The sequence below is a fragment of the Diplotaxodon limnothrissa genome, linkage group LG13, assembly GCF_057381915.1.
Source record: "Diplotaxodon limnothrissa isolate DT_005_m linkage group LG13, D_limnothrissa_male_GT1.1, whole genome shotgun sequence".
In the NCBI taxonomy this organism is placed as follows: Eukaryota; Metazoa; Chordata; class Actinopteri; order Cichliformes; family Cichlidae; genus Diplotaxodon; species Diplotaxodon limnothrissa.
In genome coordinates, this window is record NC_140608.1 from 5,906,098 (window position 1) to 5,931,706 (window position 25,609).

The following is a 25,609-nucleotide window of genomic DNA, read 5'->3' on the forward strand; positions in this document are numbered from 1 at the left end:
TATTGACTGAATGGCACATACAGAAGTATCCCATGATCACATAATTGTTTAAAAATAAAATGAAAAAGTTGTTTTGCTAAAAGATTTTTGGAACAGTTTGTTGTTAATTAAATTAGAGGTAATATAACGCCTCTCTTTGCAGGCAGACATGCATCCCACCGCATGTTTACCTTTATGCACATCGATCGGTCACAACTAGATGCCACATTCACACACGCAGCCAAACTCTTGGATATGTTGGCTGCTGCAGATAGTCTGAACAGAGACATTTCACACACAAACCAAGCTAAGAGACTGGATGTCTGAGAAGCTGTACCTTAGTGCACAGTGATGCTTTGTGCTAAACGCTGCTGTCACAAAGTGCCATAAGTGGCACTCAGAAAATCCTGAATCAAGTCAATTGTAGAAACATAACTCTACTCGGGGGGAAGCTTTTTAAATTCTTAGGCAAAGTGAGCAAGTGCTTTTTACCAGATTTGGCTATGTAAAGTTTATATGCAGTTCTTATGCTTTTTAAGCATTGGTGATATGTCTAGTAATTATTAATACTTTAAGTGTGGCCTAAAGCAACAGATGTCTTCATAGTGTTTTTTTTGAACACTGAACACGAGTCACAAGATGAAACAATGACAAAAGTTTTGATTTTAAGTTAAGGATGATCCAGAGTAAAATTGGTCCTTTTTTTTTTTTTTGCTTTGTTTGTATCTTTTCTTAATTTCATGTCATTTTAATGATTTGATCTTAAACTTCATCCAATTAAAATAGATTGCATTAAAAGAAGTTCAGTGCATGTAAACTTGTTTAAATTATGTTGTATTGTCCTTTGGGGCACTGACAGACCTTTTAAACCTGTTGATGGAGGGTGAATGATCCTCTTGCAAGAAAGCCAACACTGCTATTATCAATGCGGTGGGAGGTTACCGATGATAGTTGCTCCCTTTGGCAGCCTTGCTCTGCAGCTGTTTCCAGACCTCAGGATAGTAACCAGGATCAGTCCTGGGTCAGCCACTGAGAAAAAAATGTCACACTGTCTTCCTAGAGCCAATGTCAGATCTAATAGAATACCACAGTTAAAGAAGGTACTGAACAAAACTGATACACCGTATTTTATTATTTTTATTTGATGCATTAGAACAAGTGTGGCATTAGTGGGACCTCTGAACCAACAGTTGGGAAGAGTAGTTGTGGTAATTGCTCCCCCTAGTGGTTAAAAACATGCTTGCTCTTAGCATCCCTGAGTTTTTACATAATTTCACAGTTTTAATGGTAATTTCTGTCTCTTTTGAGGTTAAAAAAAAGCCAATATCATTACATAATTTTAGAAGTTACAAAGAAATTTCTAATACCATCTTTCTGGAGAATACAAATTCTCCAATCCATATGAATCCAAACACTAATATTGGTAATAATGTTGGGAAAAACTTGAAGGATCTCTGACTGTCTGGGAAGTCAGACCATTTCCAGACACTCTCACAGAGCAGTGAGAAATGTTTGAATACAAAAATACATTTGTGATATTGTATGACCGACTTGCACAGTTAAATAAACACAGTGTGTCTTTGCTGAAAGGGACTATGTCTCTGCTAAACTAAACACTGCAGTGTGAATAGTTGTGGTTTCAGTTAGAAAAACTGCATAAGTCAGGAAGAGGTCTGCTCAGTCATTCTATCCAGGACAGGAGCTGCCTGCCTGGAAGCATGTTTTTTTTCCTTTTTCTTTTCTGTGGACATGGGAGAATTTCTAAATGATGCAGTGTCTTTGTCCTGCTCATGTTTCCTTTGTTAGTTTGTGTGTGCCCATCTCTTCTTTCAACATTTTTTTTCCACTTTTTTATTGTTTACCTTTTCTAGCATTACACTTCAAAGAGCTGCAGACATTTTCTCTGTTCCCTGCAGCTTGTTTTTCTAATAAATAACTTCTCTGTTGTCCAACTGGCCTTGCCAAGAAGAATTTGATAGACAGATTGGTGGAGTAGCAGCAGACGCCGACTCTGCCCTTTCACTGTGGCATCTGTGCCAGGATGGCAGATACTGCCAACCAGTCACTGCCAGACCTTCGCCCCAGCTCAGATGGGGTGAAAATGAGATTGCCATTCTAATAAACATGTTGTAAACTGAGCTTTGTGTAATGTCAAGCACAAATTAACATTATGGATGTGTTTTATGTGGAAAATAAGAGTAATGAATATATTTAGACTGCTCAAAGAGACATAAATGAAGAGGATAGCGTGTCATAGTGGCGGGAATACACGCATTCCAAATGAAATTATCATTTTAAACCTTCTGCTTTCAGAAATTGATTTTTACAAAACAGCTTTAAAGAATCCAAAAACATATTTTATTCAAGTTTTAAGAATCTCATATTTTTAAAATCTCAAGTTAAAAAGCTGCAGATTCCATGTGGTGGAGGAATAATTATATCATTCTTCAAATATCCTAATAGAATTTGTTCTTTGAATTAATTTGATTATTTAAGCATTCTGGTGAAGGCTGGGTCTGTCCTCTGTTATTTTGTTCAGCAGGCTGGTTATATACTGTATATATATAAATCTTTGTCCGTTAAATGTACATCATTTTGAGGTCTATCTTAACTGCAAAGTCATTTTAGGTTGGATCTGTGACACTATTAAAGGGATATCTTTTAATTGTTTTGAAAAGATTTATTTTAACAATAATTTGTTGCTTTGATTGCAGCCACTTACTGACTCTTTTACTCTGTGACTCTAGCCTTTTTTCCTGTAATCCTGAACTCTTGACCCCAGTCTGTGACAGACTGCTGCATCTCTCCCAGGACTCCCACTGTCCTCAGAGAGATGACTCCTGTATCATCTGCTTCATGACACAGGTGGCCCCTCTTAACCTCCTTGTGCTGTCACACCAGTGAGTCACACAAACAAATACATACACACACATCCAAAGTCACCCAAAATAACAGTGCAGACCATCTGTCCTAAAATATGTTATACAGGTCACTCAAACTAAGCTCTGATTGGTCAGAGATTTATACTTCAGTTCACTGGTTGCTATGCAAACATGGACCTTTCCTCCTGTATAAGAACTTACTGTATTTCAGGTGGCTTTATCTTAAACCAACCACTAAATAAATAAAAATTCTTTACCATTAATGATACTTTAATGTCCTCAGCGAACCTTATATTACTTGTGTAATGGTACAGTACCTTCGTTACTCTGATATTTACCAGGAAAAGTGCTTTTTTAAATGTTTAAAATGTAGTGAAAAGTTTAACAAAGCTGACAGTCTATGCCATTATAGCTTCCAATACTGAACTGAAGGTTAAAGGGAACGTGCTACATGTTACATACTCTCAGTGCAAATGTGTTGCTGGTATGTTTGTCATAATCACAATCTTAGATCAGCATATTGGTACTCTACAGTGTATGCTGTAGACTTTTTTTAATTCCACTTATGTCGAGGGAGAACATGACTGCCACTGCAATCATTGCGTGTTCCATTCAATAGCTGTAAAGAAATGTCAATACAAAGGCCAACCTTGCAGGTTGCAGGATTCATCATCTAGTGATATGATTATTTGTACAAAATGTTGTTCGACCTGTAAAGCCTCAGCTCCGTGTAATCAGTCCAGCACTGAGAAAATTGAGTCTGGACCAAAGTGGTTCGGTGATGAATGGAGTGACATTCGTATAGCACTTTGTTAGTTTTACTGATGACTTAAAGCAATATGAGTCACATTCATTCATATACTTTACTCTGTGCATCCGGCACATCTCTCTATCCTGCACAGATGAAATTGGGAAACTTAGGATTTGGTTCTTGCAAAAGGACACGGAAGCTCAGACTCAAACCACCGACCATGGTGACCAGTGAACAAGCCACTCTGTTTCCTGAGTCACAGTTCTGGATCTAACTGGAATAACTAAAGTTTCCTGAATATTCTGACCATGAACATCTTCATAGGATAAATGAAATTGTGGGATAAGGATTTTAATGAATTGTTCTTTTTCACATAGATTTATGTTGAATTAAGGCCTTAATCGCAGATAGTTTTTCAGTTACTTTACAAGCCTGAACCTGCTTTAAACTCTGAGTAATCTGATAATTGCAGCTGCTTCCAGGAATAAATCCTTAGCCAAAAACTGCAACTATATTTAAATAAGCACATCTTTCTCTTCCACAGCATGTCTTTTATCCTGTCTTCCTTCTCTCACCCTAACCGGCTGCTGGTTGCTCATATAGGGTCATATGATTGTTGGGTTTTTCTCTGTATGTATTATTGTAGGGTCTGCCTTACAATATTAAGCAGCTTGAGGTGACTGTGGATTTGATTTGGTGGCATATAAATAAAATTGAATTGAATTAAATTGAGTTGAGTTGAGTTGAAAGAAAATCTGCATCATGCATTATTTCTTTAATCCTCACGGTGGCACTCTCCACTGACTGTATCACTTTTGTAGTTCATTTTTGATGAGTCAAAGCCAGCACTTATTCTCCTCGAGGGAAACGTCTGATAGGATGGAAAGGTCCAGGCTTTAAAAAAGACGAGGAGGAGGACGCAGAAAAGTTTAACCAAAGTTTGTGAATCTGACATAAGGCCACCAGCATCCTCCATGTGGGTGGTTTGTTAGATGTGATGAGCCTGAGTAATCCTTCAACCCTTCAGCCTCTTCTTGTCAATCCATCACAGTGTAAGGTGAGGAGAATAGGGAGTGGATTGAGTTTCTGCTGGCTGCAAGATGATCCTTGAGTATTTAAGGAGCAGCAGAGCCAGGGTTTCTGTCAGTGTCACCTTCACGGCTGATGGGAGTGACAGTGTTTGTGTGATATCTCAGAGCCCATATCTGCCAGCTCCACTGGTGTACTGAAGAGGCAATGTTTTGATCACTTAGGTTTAGATGGCAAATTCTGTGTTTAGTTTGCCATGCGCGTCTATGTGCATAGGTTCAGTGGAGTTGTGTGTTTACACTGAACATGACTTGAACGAAAGCCTATTTCCTCACTTTAGTGACAAGTTTTGAAAACACCTTAAAACTGTATATGGCTCAAAGCGTATTAGACAAAAGTTCAGTTATAATTATTAGCTGCTATTACAGCAAGTTAGCCCTCAACTTTGGTCCAGACTGATGTATATTTTGAGTACAATGAAGGATGGAGCCTACTGTCATATTTAATTTTTCATGTAGCACCACCATAAGGTTGACACTGTTATCTTTTACTGAAATGCATTGGATTGCCAATAAATTTGGTTCAGATATCCATGGTGCCCTGGGTTTGAACCCTAACATTAATAACTGCAGACTTTTTCTGTAGCGCCAGCAGCTATAGTCAAACTTTTCACTTATTCTTGATTTATCATGTGAAATATTAAATTGCTTCTCATGCTGAGGTTTATTATAGACATCCATGCTGCCATCAGGATATTGGCAATAACTTTGATGCCCATCTGGCTTCCTCTAATTTTATCAACTGGTGAAGGCTGCAGATTGTTTAATACTTTGTTTTATGATCAGCCCACTCACTAATGTCAGTAAGTTACTTTGTGAGATGCCTCAGAGTGAAGTGATTTCCCAAAGACCAGCTAAAGCTGGGGATTGAACCTTCAAACTCTGCTTGGCTGTAGAATATGACCCACTCTATTGTCCGGTCGAGGAAGTAGAGCGGTCATAAATTTCAAGGAAAGAACATAGCGCATATATATGATATGTTATCATTTGGTTAATGTTATGTATCTGACCATAACATTACTCACCCATGATTTAGGAAAAGACTATATATAAAAGACAGACAGATCCACTTATAACTCTATTTTGTTTGTGGACAAAATTTGTGTTTGAAGACACCACACACTCCTACAGTAGTGATTCTTCAATTGTAAGATAGCCAGCCTTAAAGCATGGCTTGCTTTATTGTTTATTTTTCTCTACATGGGATCATATGTACAAGATTGTGCACCATGCTTGAATAAAGACAACTTAAAACTAGAAAAAGACATCATAAACTAATCCGTTTATGCTCTCTTTTGCTAGTTTATTTAATCAAGGCTGCATTCAAAATTACAAATATATAATAAAAATCAGAAACTTAAATTTGCACCTAATAATATACCAAATCTATACTATTTCCAGAGGAATATATTTTAATACAATGTATCATTTACTTACATAAATTGTTTGCAAGCACAGGATACTATAAACATCCAACTCAGTATACAGAGCTGTACTGACATGGCTGGAGAGCGGCTGAGGCAGCTGAGAGCTAACCTCAAACATTTTTTAGTTAGTGTTGTGAATACAAACGTTTTTAATTTGCCAGAAATAATAATTTCTTTCTTCTTTTTTTTCAAATTTGCAAATCTTAAAACAGGTCAGATTAGGAAACATGACTCATATAAACATGTCTTTAACTTGCAACACACCTCAATGGAGGTGATACGTAATGAGCTAAGTAGCGCATCCAAAAAGACACATATTGGAATACATTCAAAGTTATGTAGAACATAACTGAGTATCTAGTTCAAAGACACTCAAAGACACTCAAATGAAAATATTTTTTTAATACAGCTGTACTTTTTTTCTTAAAAGTTTTACTTGTGCCCTGTGTTAAATCACTTAGTATTGCCTTTAGTGCTTTAGTGTTTGCCAAACTAAAGCAAAACTTCGTAGCTCGTAGCTTGTAGTCAGCTTCTAGCTAAATCAATTTCAGGTGTTGTGAAAGTGCAGTGGCAGGATGCCACAGCAGATTTTCATGTCATGTGGACTACACACATTTCTGTGATAATTTGATAAAAATAGCTTTCTAGTTGTTGTATTTTTTTTTCTATTTCTGTTTTTCTTCAGACATTTGCAGCTACACAGGTGCAGTTTTCACGTTTTTTTTTTCAGTGTTTTAGTGATAATCCGTTTATTCATGACAAACTAATTGTAAATGCAACATACGTGCTGTGCCATGAATGCTTTTCTTACTGGATAGTACTGCAAGTTTCGGTCATAGTGCAGTAGTACAGAAGACGTGGTTATTTTTGGCAAATATGATTTCCCTTCCCTCGTGTCACACTGCAGCAGTGCTAGTAACTGAGTTTTAAATCGTAATTCAGACCCATCAAAATGCAAAATTGTGAGTTGTAGTTCTGATTGCATCTGCAGATTTTAGAGAGCCAACGTTCCATTTTTTTAACATGTCATCTGTAAGTTTCATTTACATGATTTGCCCTTCGCTTGCACTGACGTCATTCTACTGAACCACAAATGAGTGTATATATTGGATTGTGGATTTGAAATACGATAAAGAGTCTCAAGTGGGTAATTTTTAATATAGAAGGCTCTTTATTTTGGATGATGACTTCAAAATGAAAGTCATATTTAGACAGAGTTACACACATACACACATTTCCTCACCTTAGATCCAGCTTAAGAGTGTCTCCAGCTCAAGTGAGTCACTTATTCGTCATCATGAATAAATCACAGCAACTCCTACTCCCTTCTACCCTGCACCACTGCCTTTTCCAAAACACACCCGCATGCAAACACACACTGTTAAAACACACACTGGGTTTGCATGGTTTGCTTGTTTTACCTACACACCAAATTCCCCAGTACTGTCATTCAGAAAGGGATTTTTCCCCTCACTTAGACATTATTCTTGACAATGCGAGCCCTGAAAAAGTAAAAGGGTCAACTATAAACTGAACCTTTTTGTAGATTGTTTGTTTTATTTTCGTCTTTCATCATTGTGGGTTTTTTAAAATGCACTTCTGCAGCCCACATCGTATGTAGAAAAGAATCTATAACACCAGTTTTTGATAGCACCATGTCTTTGTGTCTCCTCAGACAGCTGAGGAAAGAGTACAATCCCTTACTGTCTACTCCTCAAGAAGACATTTGTCACTTTCCATTTTTACAGCCCCGTCTCCCTCTCGTCTCCCTCCTCTTAGTGGTAGAACAGAGTTCACGTCGTCCTGCATTTCCCCGAAACAAACTGATGGCTACACCCAGAGACCTCGACGTGCACACACACACACAAGACAAAGTGACTGCTCCTTTTATGCCACTTTGTTTATCTTGTACTCTTAGACACTGAAGCTTTTTCTGTCCACTGCTTTTCCTTTTTCTTCCCCCTCTTCTTTCCTGTACCCCTCTTGACACTTTAACTTTATAATATATAGTCCTTTGTTTACATGTTCACATTTCCCACAAATCATTTCATCATTCTTAGTGAAAGATGATACTGAGATAAGAATCTCCCCAGCGGACGCTTCACTTTCACCATGGGTAAAAAGCCTGTGAAATTACATAACTTTGCCTCCATACCATAGGAAATGGACTCGTATGTGAGGCATTGATTTTCTCTCAGCATTGTGGGGTGCAGATGGCAGTGAGGTGAAGACTAAGAGCACAGTGGTCGATAAATATTCTCATCACAATTCCGGAAGCTTTCCTTTGGCCGGATAGGTTTCGATGCCATCGCACAGGCAGTAATTGTTAACAGGTATTAAATGAGCTGCACCAATCAATGAAAGAAAAATTAAAGAGGCTAAAGGATTTATAGTGTAGTTAGGGATCAACAGCACAGAAAATAATCTAAATATTGGCTGAAAAGTTTTAATGTAAGTTTGGGAACATCAGAGTAGTTCAACAATAAGGGCCACCCACTGTAGCGAAACAAATAATGTTATTTTCTTCTCCGATAATGATTTTTTTGCAGGATTTATGTCCACTCCCCAAAGATGGGTTACAAAGTGGCTTGCAGCTGCAAAACAACTGTGGGCAGGCCAAAGCAGCTGAAACAGAGGTAACAGATGTTTGACTCTTTGGACCTGCTTTTGATAGATTAGCTCGCTGCCAGCTCAGTACAACACAAGCCAGAAGGATGTTGCTGCTTATTAAAGAAAAAAACACAGAGGTTTTATAGTGAAGTCATTTTATAGTCCAGCACTGGTAACCAAGTGTTTTCCTGGCGTGGCTCTACCTGAAGGAAAGAAAAGTATTTAAGTGTCAAAATTTGAATTTCGGGTCAAGAAAGTGCATCATATGTGTTGCGTTCTGCGTAAATCTTCCGTGTTCCTGCTGTCAAAACACGAGTTCATGGACTTTTTTTCACAGACTTGTGAAAAGACATCTTGTATGTGAGTGACATAGAGCAGCTTGAGTTGACTAAAGCTGCTTGCAGGATTCACTTTATTAATGATTCTTCTGATCCAGTGCACGTCCTCATTTGACAGTCTTATAAGTTAAACCCCTGAATAAAAAGTCAGAATTAGTGTCACTCTTTTTTTATTTATTTATTTTTTTGCTGCTGTTCCTGTTTCATCACCAATATGGCTACATATAGCCCAAGCTATCCTCTTATAAAAGTGCCACCTCGTCACAGTAAACCAAATTGTTGTACAGTTATCTTTCTGAAAATCGTTTGCTTTACTATTGCTTAAACTTTTGGTTGTTTGACATATTTACCACTGTACATCTGTTAGGTTTATGGTTTGTACCTTTAATATTACCTTAATGTAGTGTTGCTGTGAGTATAAAAATCATGATTTGCAAGCTAAGAACACCATGTCTGTCTACTTTCTCTGAGCAGTACATTTGCCTCTAATTCTTACCCAACACCTTCCCAGCAATCCTATAGCACAACTGAAGCTACATAGGAATCTAGCGAGGCACTGCAAAAAGGTAAACCTCTCTGTCTCTCTCTCAAACTCTCACCTCTGCCAGTTTCTTGCACCTCTTAGAGACAGACTTTTTCTCCACCCACCACAGAAGCTGGCACCAGTTCAGCTCCAGTTTACAAAACTAAGAATAAGCCCCAGAAAAAGACAGCAGCTCATACTTAATGGATAGATAAGACTTTTGGACAAGCTCTTTGAGACCACAGATCTGCCCGTTCTGCAAATGTGATCTGGCTGGAGATTTATTAACTGCAGACTAAGCAGAAATACGAAGAAAAAATCAGCTTTGAGTAAATATTAGTTACAAGGTATTGCTCGAGATTACGGGAAGAAGCTCCTCTTTGTTTATTCTTGTGTTTGGTGCAACCTTGTTCTTTAGCCTTGCCTGTCAGGATGAAGACACGTTTAAGGAAAGTGTGAAAACAGAGGAGGTTGAAAAGCCCAGGCTACCTCACTTTATCTTCATTATGGTGGACGACCAGGGCTATGGAGACATTGGTTACCATGGCTCAGACATCCACACTCCAGTATTGGACCGGCTGGCAGCAGAGGGGGTTAAACTGGAAAATTATTATGTCCAACCTATCTGCTCACCCTCTCGCAGTCAACTCACGACAGGGCGGTGAGTTTCCTCGTTACATGATTATTCCGGCAGTATAATTATTCATTTACAGCTTCTGTTTGCAGCAGAAGTAATTAATCATATCATCAACAGGCTTTTTGTCTTGTGGTAATGAAGTACCATCTGTGTTTATATCAAGGAGCAAAGAGATTGTTTGCCTTCTGAAATCCACTTTATTGGAATTTTGATTGATCATGTTGGCTATAAAAGGAGACGTGATTCTTTTTATTGACTTTATATCTTTTAGCTCTTACTACATTACCACTAAGGTGTTTTGCTGAAGTATATGATATCATACATACATACATACATACATATATATATATGAGAGAGAGAGAGAGAGAGAGAGAGAGAGAGAGAGAGAGAGAGAGAGAGAGAGAGAGAGAGAGAGAGAGAGAGAGAGAGAGAGAGAGAGAGAGAGGCATATATAAACTAAGACTTTATAAAGGTTATTATATATATATATATATATATATATATATATATATATATATATATATATATATATATATATATATATATATATATATATATATATATATAGCGCAGCAGCTGGATAGCCTGGGGCGTCTGTATCCAGTAAGGGTCCTAAGGCTAGACCCCCTATGCTAAGCAAGCCTACCGCAGACATGAGCGAGACAGATAAATATGAAGGCATGCCGGCTCGGACGTCGCCCGGATCAACAAGGTCCGCGTCAGGTGTTGAGGAACCAGGGCACCCTGATGAAAAGTGGGCTACTGGAACAAGAAGGCATCGGTGGGCAAGAGACGAAAACAGGGCGTTGTTGGAATGCTACTACGCAAGTAACCCCGGCGGAAGGGGCTACATGAATAGGATGAGGGACCTATGGATTCTTCGATACCCAACATCCACAATGACGGCGAAACAACTAGTAGCTCAGTGTTCCAACATTCGAAAGAAGGGACTGCTCTCACAGCTAGAGATTGACGAGGTACAACACAAATGCTACGGCAAGGAGGAGTCAGGACGCCAGGTCAGGGGGGAGATATCATCACCCGAGATTGGGTACATAGCCCCAAGTGCGATAGGAGAAGGATCGTTGAGTGCGAGAGGAACTGACCTGAAAAATAGGATCATGGCCAAGCTTGAAACCTGGATCCCCCGTAGCCGGTTACCAAGATTACGTGAAGTACCCTCAGAAGGTCTGCTAGATGATGTTAATGCAGCACTACGGGCAATACCTACAACCACGATTACCGACACTAACAAGCTCATCTACAATACGGCAACAGTGATCAGTGAGATGCTTGGCTACAAGTTGAACAGCGACAAGGGGCAGTACCCTCCATGGAGAAGGAGGCTAGAGGGCAAGATCAAAGTAGCACGGAGGGAGGTTAGCCAACTAACGGAGTTGCAGAAAGGTGCGACAAATAAGGTGCCTAAGAAATACAGCAAGCTGTCCATACCTGAGGCCTTGGAAACTGCCAAGCAAAGACTCACAGCCTTGGCCAGCCGCTTGAGGAGGTACACCAGTGGAGAACAGCTGGTTTATTCTCCTGCCTTCTATCTCTCTTTTCTCCTGCCTTCTAGAGATAGAAGGCAGGAGAATAAACCAGCTGTTCTCCACAGAACCAGCAAAGGTGTACTCTCAGTGGCAAGGGAACAATAAGAGAACAGCACCACCAAGGCTGGAGACGGAGCAATACTGGAAGAGCATATGGGAGAAGGATGCAACCCATAACGGCAATGCTCAGTGGCTAGAGGATCTGAGGGCAGACCACAGCGACCTCCCTGAACAGGGTCCAGTAACCATCACAGTGGCAGATATCCAAGAAAGGGTCTCCAGTATGAAGAGTTGGACAGCACCAGGGCCCGACATGGTTCACGCCTACTGGCTGAAGAAGCTGACTGCACTCCACGAGCGTCTGGCAGCACAAATGAACCAGCTGCTAGTTAACGAGAGACACCCGGAATGGCTAACTGAAGGCCGGACGGTCCTGATCCCCAAGGACCCCAAGAAGGGACCGGTCCCCTCCAACTACCGACCAATAACCTGCCTCAGTACTACATGGAAGCTCCTGTCAGGCATCATATCGGCTAAGATGAACAGGCACATGGGTCAATACATGAGCAGGACACAGAAAGGAATTGGCAAGAATACCAGAGGCGCAAAACACCAGCTACTGGTAGACAGAACAATCAGCCGAGACTGCAAGACCAGACTGACCAACCTGTGCACTGCCTGGATTGATTACAAGAAGGCCTATGACTCAATGCCCCACAGCTGGATACTGGAATGCCTAGAATTGTACAAGATCAATGGGACCCTAAGAGCCTTCATCAGGAACTCAATGGGGATGTGGCGTACAACACTAGAGGCCAACTCCAAGCCCATAGCACAAGTCACCATCAAGTGCGGGATCTACCAAGGAGATGCTCTGTCCCCACTGCTGTTCTGCATAGGCCTGAACCCCCTCAGTGAGATCATTAACAAGACTGGCTACGGATACCGACTACGGAACGGAGCAGTTGTCAGCCACCTCCTGTACATGGATGACATCAAGCTGTATGCCAAGAGTGAACGAGACATCGATTCACTGATCCACACTACCAGGCTATACAGCAATGACATTGGAATGTCGTTCGGACTGGAGAAGTGTAGTCGGATGGTAACAAAGAGAGGGAAGGTAGTCAGAACTGAGGGGATTGAACTACCAGAAGGCAACATTGCAGACATAGAGGACAGTTACAAGTACTTGGGGATCCCACAGGCGAATGGGAACCATGAAGAGGCCGCTAGAAAAGCTGCAACCACCAAGTACCTGCAGAGGGTCAGGCAAGTCCTGAGGAGTCAGCTGAATGGTAAGAACAAGATCCGGGCCATCAACACGTACGCCCTGCCCGTGATCAGGTACCCTGCTGGGGTAATAGGCTGGCCAAAGGAGGAGATAGAAGCCACTGACATAAAGACAAGAAAGCTCCTTACCATGCATGGAGGGTTTCACCCCAAATCCAGCACCCTGAGGCTGTACGCTAAGCGGAAGGAAGGGGGCCGGGGACTGGTGAGTGTCAGCACCACAGTCCAGGATGAGACAACGAACATCCAAGAATACATTGGGAAGATGGCCCCAACTGACCGAGTGCTCAGTGAATACCTCAGGCAGCAGAAACCCAAGAAAGAGGAGGGAGACGAGGAACCATCATGGAAGGACAGGCCCCTGCACGGTATGTACCACCGGCAGATAGAGGAGGTGGCTGATATCCAGAAATCCTACCAGTGGCTGGACAAAGCTGGACTGAAAGACAGCACAGAAGCACTAATCATGGCAGCACAAGAACAAGCTCTGAGCACAAGATCCATAGAGGCTGGGGTCTATCACACCAGGCAAGACCCCAGGTGCAGGCTGTGTAAAGATGCCCCAGAGACAATCCAGCACATAACAGCAGGGTGCAAGATGCTAGCAGGCAAGGCATACATGGAACGCCATAACCAAGTGGCCGGCATAGTGTACAGGAACATCTGTGCCGAGTATAACCTGGAAGTCCCGAGGTCAAAATGGGAGATGCCCCCAAGGGTGGTGGAGAATGACCGAGCTAAGATCCTGTGGGACTTCCAGATACAGACGGACAAAATGGTGGTGGCTAACCAACCGGACATAGTGGTGGTAGACAAACAGAAGAAGACGGCCGTAGTGATCGATGTAGCGGTTCCGAATGACAGCAATATCAGGAAGAAGGAACACGAGAAGCTGGAGAAATACCAAGGGCTCAGAGAAGAGCTCGAGAGGATGTGGAGGGTGAAGGTAACGGTGGTCCCCGTGGTAATCGGAGCACTAGGTGCAGTGACTCCCAAGCTAGGCGAGTGGCTCCAGCAGATCCCGGGAACAACATCGGAGATCTCTGTCCAGAAGAGCGCAGTCCTGGGAACAGCTAAGATACTGCGCAGGACCCTCAAGCTCCCTGGCCTCTGGTAGAGGACCCGAGCTTGAAGGATAAACCGCCCGCAGGGGCGTGCTGGGTGTTTTTTATTTATTTATATATATATATATATATATATATATATATATATATATATATATATATATATATATATATATATATATATATATATATATATATAAGGGGTGCAACGATATTCGTATCGATATTGAACCGTTCGATACAGTGCTTTCGGTTCGGTACGCATATGTATCGAACAATACAACATTTGTAATTTATTTTATCAACTTTCCTTCTGACGATGCTGTCTGTGTTGAGCGCTCAGTGAATCTGCGTTCGACTACTCCGCCTAGGCTGCACTGTCGAGCGCAGATCCACTGAGCGCTCAACACAGACAGCATAGTCAGAAGGAAGAGCGCAGCGCAAGCTAGCGAGACAGAAGTTAAGCTCTACTTGCAACAGGCAAATTGAACCTCATTCAGATCTGGCGTTTGGAATTATTTTGGTTTTCATGTGACGTATGACCCTGAAGGTAAGCGAGTCATGGACTAAAGTAAAACAGTATGTTGGATGTGCCATGCAATGCTCAATTACATTGGTGTGAACTAGTGTGTTAGCGCAGTTAGCTCGTTAACGTGTTGGCCGTCTAGCCCCATGCACGGAGCGATTGGCGGTAGCTCGTTAACGGAGATTTGCCGTGTTGTGGCGTTAAGGTCATTTCAACGAGATTAACCTGAAAGCACTAGTGGGAACACAACGAATATGACTGCACATTTACGCCGACATCATCCTAGTGCAAAGACAAGTGGAAGCAGACAAAAAAAAGCAAGCATGCTACTAACTTTAGCCGAGTCATTTAGACAGCTGTTAGCACATGATTCTCCTTATGCTGCTGAGAATATAGCCCAGAAGAAGCGGATAGTATAGCTTTTATTTTGGAAAGAGCCATTTCTCTGTAATAAACTCTCTTTTCCAAAGATGAGTGATTCCTCAATCAGATACAGGGCTCGCAATATCGCTAGCCCGACGTCCTGGAGCTAGCGATTTTTTTCAGTCGGGCTACCAAAATCTTTCTCTTCCCTGCCCGTCGGGCTATTGTAGGAAAAATATATGTCAATGCTTTTGCATTCTTTCAGAAATGTAGCTGGGTAATTATGTCATTGGCATCGGTGAGCCACTGTCAATATGTGACATATTGAAGTCGCGTTTGAATTTGCGCTCGTTTTTTTGCTTTCACTTTGCAATCGCGCGAACTGTGACAGCACTGATCTGTGAGTGATGATAATTTGTGCACCAATTCCTCTGACATCGTCTTATTAATCGTTAGCTTACTATGCAAACATGACAAGTGAAATCTCCCGCAGCTTACACATGTGAGAGGTTGATCGCGCAGAGAATCGCTGAGCTTATGTGAGTGAGCGTGTAAAAGCATTTCAGTTCTGCTGAGCCAAATAAGACAGGTCAGGGTGAAGAAGTGACAGCCAAAGAAAAGCTTACCACAAAACGGAGAAGTTATGACAAATCAGACTATAAGGCAAAAAGAAAGTGCAGCTTTATGGTTTCATGGACAAAAGAATTTCTGTGGCTGCGATATGATGAGCTAAATAACCAGGGCTGCACATAAGTGGTCCGCAGGTGCGCATTCGCTGTCAAAATAAAAAACACGCACAAGGGTTAGGGTTAAATTTAAAAACTGTACTTTTGAGTTAAAATATATATTTATAATTTTAATAAATGACAAATTAAAAATGCATGAACATTTTTTTGTATCGAAAAAATATCGAACCGTGACACCAAAGTATCGAACCGAACCGTGAATTTTGTGTATCGTTGCACCCCTAAAATATATATTTATATATATTTTAGGGGTGCAACGATATATATATATATATATATATATATATATATATATATATATATATATATATATATATATATATATATATATATAGAGAGAGAGAGAGAGAGAGAGAGTGTGTATCATATGTAAACTAAGACTTTAAAAATACCCCACCTTCACTACAATGGTGTGTAGCAGCCTATGAGTACCCAAAGGTGCAATATTGGCTACACAACCCTTCCCAGTATTGCTTCATAATATATGTAGCAATATACTGTGACATCTTTTCTCACACTCTCCCTACTCAATTTTGCCAGCTACCAAATTCACACTGGACTCCAGCATTCAATCATCCACCCACGTCAACCGCTGTGCTTGCCCCCTGATATTCCCACCCCACCAGAGCATCTGGCTGAAGCTGGATACGCCACACACGGTGGGTAAGTGGCACCTAGGCTTCTGCAGGCCAAGCTGCTTGCCAACAGGACGTGGTTTTCAGAGTTTCCTGGGCACATTGACTGGCAGTGGAGATCATTTCTCCTATCAGAGCTGTGACGGGGCAGAAGCTTGTGGATTTGACCTGCATGATGGAGACAGGCCTGCCTGGGAGATGGCTGGGAACTACTCCACTCTCCTCTGCATAGACGGGTAAGTATCCTGGTACATGTAAATAGAGAAATCCTACAGAAATACAGTCATTAAATTCTTTTAAATCTTCCATTTGTACAACCAGAGTGAAGCAGTTCTTGAAGAGACACGACCCACATACACCACTCTTCCTCTATCTCTCCCTTCAGGCCACCCATGCGCCGTTGCAGGTACCAGACCATTTTCTTCACCTTTATGATTCCCAGTGCAATCGTCTCAGGCGTCATTATGCAGCCATGCTGAGCTGCCTGGACAGCGGGGTTGCACAAGTGGTCCAGGAACTAAAGACTCAAGAGCTCTATGAAAACTCTGTACTCATCTACTCTTCTGATAACGGTGGGCAGCCACTCTCGGGCGGAAGCAACTGGACACTGAGAGGTGGCAAAGGAACCTACTGGGAAGGGGGCATTCGGACTGTGGGCTTTGTCCACAGCCCACTTCTAAAGAAGAAAGGTATAGTAAGCAGAGCACTGATTCATGTCTCTGACTGGTATCCTACTTTATTGGGGCTTGCTGGAGCGCGGCAGTCCCACCATGGCCTTGATGGTCATGATGTTTGGGGAAGCATCAGTGAAGGTCTTCCCTGTCCTCGCACTGAAATTCTTTTCAACATTGATCCAGTTTCTAGGAAAGCTGGAGAACCATATGACAAGGCATTGATACTCAATGGCTTTGGGATCTGGGACACAGTCGCGAGGGCAGCATTGTGACTTGGTGACTGGAAGTTGTTGACAGGAAATGTGGGTGATGGGGACTGGATACCACCACAAGCACTTCCTGGTGGTCCAGAACGTTGGACGAAACTTGAGAAGAGACGCAATGAGCTGGGGAAGTCAGTGTGGCTTTTTAATGTCAGTGCAGACCCTTACGAGAGGTATGATTTGGCAGAAGCTCGTCCACAGGTAGTAAAACATCTGCTGACCAGGCTGGCAGAGAGTCCAACCAGACAGCTGTGATGGCCAGCAATCCACCAGATGATCCAATGGCTGACCCAGAGCTCCATGGAGGGGCATGGAGCCCCTGGCTGGGCCTAGAAGGGGATAATGAAAAGGAGGAGAGGAAAGAAAAGATGATAAAGATTAGGCACTGCAAATTATGTAAGCTAAAAGCCCTCTTCAAAAAGGTGGGATCACGCCTGCAGAGGAAGACCTTATTCTAAAGGTTTCTTCTAGTAGCATTAACTGTGCCAAAGGTTCAATAGTGCCTCAAAGGAGCTAGGAAGTGTTATCAACACTTTAATTACTGTTTTCTAAGGACCACAATCATAGATGGAATAAGTTATCTACCCAATGTTCCTCTCCTCTTTTCCGTTCAGTTCAATTCCCTTTTAATTATATAGGACAAATTCACAGTAGTCACCTGAGTATGCTGAGTATATCATAAGGTAAAGACTACAATAGTTTCGGAAAATAGAAAAAAAATAGAGTACAAACATTAGTCATTTGAGGGCATAAGGGTTCTGTGACACTATTTGATGATCTGAAAGTCTTCCCCTTAAAGTATACTTAGTGTGGGAATGAAAATAGATAAAGAAAAAATATAGACAAGCAGAAATGCACACGGGTCAGATAGACTAGACGGACCTACAGTCAAATACTGAAGGTTGGCAGATAAACAGGCCTCCTGAAAGACAAAACAGGCAGGACTGTGTGGCTGGCTGAGCAAGCTGACTCACTCGCTGTCCTGCGGCCAAACTGCAGCAGGGAGACTGTGGGTCATCGTAGGACTGCTTAGGGAGCAATGTGCGTGTCACTGTGCATGTATGCCTGCATTCATGAACAGTTCGATTAATAGACATAGAGATGGAGTGCGTGCATGTGGAAGTGAGGCCTGTGGTGACCTCTCAATGTCTCATCTCTTAATCATCCGAGAGGACCCTTTAAGGATGCCACAAAAACACCCACAGGGCTTGTTTTTGTCAAATGTCACCTTGTTCTTTTGTTCTCAAGGGTTATACAGATTCACTTCTGCTTAGAGCATACCCCCATGCCTTTGAAAGACCTCACCCCCACACAGTGTTCTGTCCCTGCAAACAAACCAACAAAGACTCGATAGCTGTTGCTTTTCTGGACTTTTAAATGTCACTTAAACACATCATTTTTTGACTCTATTAAATACTTTGACTTGAATTTCATCGTTTCAATAAAATCTTGAATAAAGAAGAAAAATAAGAAAAATGCTGCAGGGATACTGCTGATTAATTGTTTCTTGAATCTTAGTTGTGCTCACATCCAAACCTAAAAATTAATCTATCACTAAGCATAAAATTCAATATGTGTGTTTAATTTATACATAAACATTTACTAGACCTGCTATTTAAATTTCAGTGTATATGTGTCTATTTTTTTCTCAGTTAGTGCCAAACTGAATCATAATGTCTTAGAAATGAAGCCAATCCCAAAATGTGGGCAGAAAAGCTATTTTTCACATCCATGTGATGCTTGTTATGGCTGTTCTGTGAAAAACATATTTGTCATTACAAACACTCTGTATCTGTGTGCTTGTATTATGTGGAAGACTGAAGATGATTATCATTAAAAAAAGAATTTGTAAAACCTAAGATTATGAATCCTTTGCAAAATTCTTGCTTTCTGTGTGGACTCTGCATTATGGTTAAGACGGTGGTTCTTGAACTTAAGGGCAGTACTTCCTGCTGGGGCATGAAGCCATTGCATGTGAGTAATTGGAGGCAAATTGGAACTGCTGTGATTTAATATAATAAATGCAAGTAAAACAAGCAAGTGAAAATTCCACTTTAATTCTTTCCGTTATTGTTAATGGCTGATAAAAAACAAATTCAGGGATGTAGGTTGTGAACTCAAGGAGAACATGACAGAAAAGCTGTTAGCTAAGGTTAGGAAAAGATGATGGTTAAATTTAAGGAATAATAATAATCTTCTTTTTAACCCCCTTTTTACTGAAAGTAAAGTCAAAGTTAGTAGCATAATGTTTGCTGAGCTCTTCCTTTAAAAATAATATGTGGTGTATAAGAAATTAATAGCTTTGTCTTTTATATTCACTTTGTGCTGCCTGTATGCAATCCAGAGAGTGTTAAATCTGGTATAGGCAATATGATTTTGGTATCAGTGGATAAAAAAATTCATAATAACTATTTAGCATATTGGAAATCCAGAGGGAGCTGTGACCTTAACCTCTTCTGCTTTTCTCTTCTCTGAATTTAGACTAGGAGACAGGGGATTTTTTTGGAAATTAGAGATCTTTTAAGTCCAGATCAGTTGAGCAGTAAGCAAGAAAGTCTTCCTAAGATGTAAAATCAGCCACTTTGCAGTGTTTTAAGCATAAGGCTTTCTCCTGAGAAAATGGGGTTTAGCACATAAAATCAATATTTTCTTTTTCAGCCCAAATGATGACAAGTGGCAGATGTTTGCCTTCGGGGTCTTTTTGCTGAAATCTTTATATTATTTTCAGTTTTCAGTCACGTTTAGAAAATATGATAATTCTAGTAAAAATACCAGGTAAAGAAATCTTTCAAAAATGTTACTCTGGTCCTACTGTACAGAAACTTCCTGGCAGAAAGTGCTTCTCCACTAGTAAAAGACATGTGAAAAAGACACTGCGCCGTCTTTTTAATTCTAAGGTTTCATGTTAAGAGAAAAATCATGTGTTCCTTAGCATGGCTTAAAATTTCTTGATGCTCAATCATCTGGGTAAGGAAATCCCAAAAGTTGATTCAGTTTATCTGGACGTAGCGTTTTCAGTGGGAGAAATGTTTCGTTCATCCAAGTCTTGGACCCATTGATCAATGGCCACTGATCAGTGATCAGTAGTTGTTGATCAGTGGTGATGACAAATTGCATATTAATGATGAAGAAACTGACCTAGCAGCCCAATGTTCATCAGTTGTGCTAGTTTCAGTCATTATGCAAATATTCTGTTTAAATGGTTGGGGAAACCTGCAGTCAGCTGAGACTGAAGAAACGTGAAAAACTACATTAAAAGTACATTCTTATTGATTTCATAGAAATTAAGAGGGTAAGTAAAAGGCAGGTGTTGCTTATCAAATCCACATGATTAACTGATAGTCAGCATCAGCAAATATGACCTTCTCTGTAAAAGCCTAAATCTTGGCAGTTTGGTCATCTTGAGCATTTAGGTGTGTTTTAATAAAATGTTAAGGAGGAACAACTTCAGCACTGGTCTTAGAGAAACTGTTGTTCTTTCTGAGAAGTGTTAAAAGGCTATTTAAAAAAAAACAAAAAACCCAAAGATGATTCACAAGTGGGAAACATTCAAAAGAGTTTCCAAATTTCAACTTTACCTCAACGTCAGACTGTGCAATGCACAGAAAATTGCAGAAAACCCATCTCCGACTCTACAGTCCTCAGTCAGCATGTTTAATGTTAAAGTTCAGAACAGTTCAAGACTGAACACGTGTGGCTTTCTTGGAAAGGCTGCCAGCAGAAAGCTGAAAAAAAAAATCAAGGTTTTGCAACAATCCAGTAAAAGTAAACACCTCGGCCTAATTGAAATGCTTTTTCAGGACCTTAACAGACCTGTGCATAAACTAATGCCTGCAAAGCTTATTGAAATGAAGCAACAATGTAAAGAAGAGTGGGCCAAAATTCCCCCATAACAATGTGCAATGCTGATAAAGTCATACAGAAAATAATAATTTCAAGTCATTGCTTCTAAAGGTGGATTTACAAGATACTGAATCATGGCGTGTACTCAGTTTGTACTTTGACTCAGAGTGTAACTTGTATTCGTGTACTTAAGAATCACCACTCAATAAGGTAGAAGTGGACCAGACCTTTGTGCCTCACTCTTCGTTACAGGTAACAAAGACAGTCTGAAATGTAAAAATCTGTGTTATAGTAGTGTATATCTCAAATCCAGTGCTAAATAAGGGAGGCACTTTTTTTTAGAAGATTAGGAAACCACAACAAACCACACAAGTAGGGATTAAAAAAGAAATATTGCTTGAAATAGTATTTACCCATCAGCTAACTCACTACATAAAAGCAGTGGACCTGACTTGTGAGGTGAAGAATCATCCAGTACAGACTTAATTCCTTGAGACACTAGGCTGGGGGAGTCATAGTTTAGCCTCATGCTGTCTGATCCTGTGTGATGTATCCTCCCGCTGGGGCGACTGCCACTGTGTAGTGATATATCTTGATAGGAGCAGATCCGCGATGGTACTGTTGGTCACCAACAGCATGAACATTTATAGACAGGGACATATAGCAGCACATTCTTTGACCTAAGCCTTTAGGTGTGATTCTTAATCTATCTGTGTGTGTGTGTGTGTGTGTGTGTGTGTGTGTGTGTGTGTGTGTGTGTGTGTGTGTGTGTAGAAGTGTTTCTGGGTGTGAGTGCTGTAAATTTCTCCCTTGTGGCCTAATAATGAATATTCAGCTGTCCTTCTCCTGCATCTCTTCTCCCTCTGGTCAGCTCTCACTCTTTCCTCCTCCTCCCTGATACTTTTATTCCTCAGCTCTTTGCTCATTCCCTCAGCAAACCACCCTCCATGTCTTTTCTTTTTCATTTTGTTCCCCATCCTACTCACTTGTTCGTGCTCATTTGGAAGATTGAGTTAGAGGTATTAGCCATGTTTTGCTCAGAGCTCTGTGGCATACCGTTAAATAGAAAGAGTGGAGGAGGGAAGAGAGAGTTCCTTTGAGGCTACAGATGGCTGTCGTGTCTGCAGTGCTTGTAGATCAGATTAAAAAGCCTTGTTTAGTGAAAAAGCTTCACTGCATAACACAATGTCTTGTTAAAGTAAAATAAAGCCAAAGGATAAGCCTGTAGATATTGTATATGATGTCTAAATTACCTGTTAAACCCATTCTGGTTTCCCTTCTCTCTGGCTTACAGCTCCAACGCTATAGTAGTTTTTGGAAAACAATTCTTAAGTAGGAGTGTTATACAGACAGTATAGTTTATAGGATCAATTTATAAGCTTTTTGGCATCTGTTGTTAAAAAACATCGGGAAACTCAATAGGGTAGTTCACTGGGAAATAACATGAGTAAAGTGAATTGTTTTTCAATCAGGAACATTATAGTAATGAGAGGACTGTTGTTTCCACCTGCACTAATTCATATTCCATGGTATAACTCTCTTCTGGGAATTCCCTCTGCTTCCATATGCATACATGGAAAGCAGCAGTGAGACCCCTGCACATTAGATTACATCCTTCTGCATTCCCTTTTTATCCTATTTATATTTGCATCATAGATCAAGGAAGACTCTTTGAGTTTTATTGAAAGCTTAATGCTATTAATGCTCCTACTACTGTTAAAAACCGTGGCATTACACACATAATGTAAATAAAGTATGTTCTGTGGTTTGGCCTTTTGTCTTCCAGTGACCTTAATGGAAAATATTTTAATGTTGATTTATTTTTGTATGTATTTTTATTTGTTATAGCTCAGAATGGTATAGATGATGCAAGAAGCAGAGGTAATGAAGGTGGTTGAGATTATTTACCTGGGGTCAACCATCCAAAGAAGAAGAGGGTGGGTAGAGGTGATTGTCAGGTGGTCTGAATTGTGTGTGAAAAAAAGGCAACTGGACTTATTTAGAGTTCAGCAATGGTTGTTCATTTCAGCATTAGAAATTAGTACATTAGGGGACCAGGCTAACTGGTTTGGAGACAAAGTTTAGAGAGTCGAGATCGAGAGGGCTATTGGATATATTGGGGAAAAGATGCTGAAGATGGAGGAAAGAGGAAAAGAGGAAGACCACAGAGAAGATTCACATATGCAGCGAAGGAGGACACACAGAGGGTTGGTGTGACAGAGGGGAATAAAAGGAGATGGAGAACATTTGAGGCATTGATGCGGCAGCATCTTGTCCAGTCTGGGGCAGAAAGCATTCTAGCATCTGTGTTAGCTGTAACAACGTGACAAAATTTTCTTTTACTTTAGGTGCTTTAAAAACTGAAAAATCTGCAGGACTGCCAATCAGAGACCATTTCTATTTTTAAATGAATTCAAGAGCGGTTTCACAAGCCAGGAAAAAGTTAGTTTACTTTTGTGGTCATTTTTATGTAAACCACTTGGATTCAAACAAATGGAGGCTTTCTGTTCTCAAAGAGTATCCTTTTGCACAGAGTTCATCACTTGCGTATCACCTCGCCAAGGAGCATTGAAGCCGAAGGCACTTCCTCTATATTCGCATATACACAGAAAAAACAAAACTGCTGATGAGCCTTTTGATGAGGTACTGGTGAAGACAGTCGTTAGATGCCCACACATCTGATTCCCAGTACACCGTGATGGCCTGCAGAATTCAGGCACTGTCAGAGGATATAAATCATGGAGGAGGTGTCCCACCAACACACACACATATGAACACACACGGCTGTTCAGTACGTGGGAGGGAGCTGTCATATCCACTGTTGGATAATCACATGAATGTAAGGCTACCTTTCAGATCTTCAGATTTTTCTTTCTTTTCTCTTGTTGAAGTTGTGCAGTTAAACACAGTAGCCTCGTGATTCTGTCTTAAATAGAACTTGTTATCCTCTTGTGATGGACACTGTGTTCTAGATATGGCTAATGGTTCCACATAGAAAATGAATGCAGTCCTTTCTCTTCACTCATTCAAAGAGAATGGTATCAACGACTCGATTGGGACACACTGAATAGAGTCTCTGGCACCATAACTTGCAGGGCCATTAAGCACAGAAATTGCTCTGATGTGCTATTAAATGCTTACTTGCAACAATGTGACGATTTGGTAATCGGCAAGAAACGATAATACATCTACTCTAATGGACTATCCATGACAGATTGATCCCCAGGAAACAGTAAAGGTTATGATTTGAAAAAAGACTCACTGAATTGTAGCCAGCGAGCTGTCTCAACAGCAGACAGGAATGTTTGACGCCCCCAAGGCTTTTTGTCAACACACAAACACCTCAAAATCGTGAAAGTCTTGTGATATGACAGTGCAAGGGTGGAGAGATACGTAGAGCAGCCACGGGCCAAGCTGAACGCATTCTTGCTGAATGAGTCACTTTGGCCTGTGTGGCTCCACAACACTGCTTCTACAGTATCATGACTTTTAGACCATGTGGAGCTGCAGAGGTACAAATTTTTACCTTGTAAAAAACTACTTCAGTTCATCCTGCCATCAACTGGAAATCCTGTATTAAAATACACTCTGCATAAGTGTGTGTCTGTTAGTGACATAAAAAAAACAACCTTTCTTTTGACCTTGTCCAGGCAATTTGTCCACAACAGCTTTTCTAGTCCATTTTTTCTAGTCTTCAGGGTTCTTGAACTTGTACTTCAACATCTAGGGGCACGTAGTGCAGAATAATGCACTAATCATAAATGTTAGCAGTGGAGTAAGAAGTACAAGATTTCCATTTGAAACATAAAATGAACTGGATATTTTCAGGTAAAGTATACTTACCTTAAAATTGCACTTAAGGACAGTACTTGTAGAAATGATCTTAGTTAAATTCCACTGCTGTAATTAATGTAAAACACTTACCATAACTGCAAACCATTGCTCATGTATTAATGATATACATTCACCGCTGGAGAGTTTATTTTTCCAATCTTAAATAATTTAGAGTCGTATGACGAGAAGAGGCAGGGTAATCCAAACAGGATGTCAGGACAGCAACTTATGGGAGGCAATTATCTCTCTAAAATGGAGAAGTGGATGCGAGGGATTGGAAGCTAACTCTCTAAGGATGTGATATATTAAAAAAAAAAAAAAAGGTCTGAACCCTTGTGCAATCTAATGCACGCCTATGCAGCAGCATTTAACATTTTGCTCATTTTTGTTTTTGACATCGTTGTCAGAGGGGTGCAAATCTGCACCACTTTGACCCCTTTATTGGGATTACAGTGTTTGAGGAAGACACTTGATGATGTTTTCTGATCTGATGACATGCAGAATGAATGGTACCCTCTGTCTGAGTCATTAATTGGACCGATTTTTGCAAAGGTGTGTGGTGTTGTGGTTACATTTTGGTTTG

At 40.7% G+C, this 25,609-nt stretch overlaps 1 protein-coding gene across 1 annotated transcript; it reads left to right on the top strand.

The window, feature by feature from the left end:
* The first annotated feature begins 8,698 nt into the window (after nucleotides 1-8,698).
* LOC146619741 (arylsulfatase I) lies at nucleotides 8,699-17,807 on the top strand. The gene is given in 6 exon segments (XM_085369837.1): nucleotides 8,699-8,763; nucleotides 10,017-10,259; nucleotides 16,318-16,434; nucleotides 16,436-16,648; nucleotides 16,734-17,580; nucleotides 17,583-17,807. Coding segments are annotated over 6 exon segments (1,710 nt in total).
* Nucleotides 17,808-25,609: the final 7,802 nt, after the last annotated feature.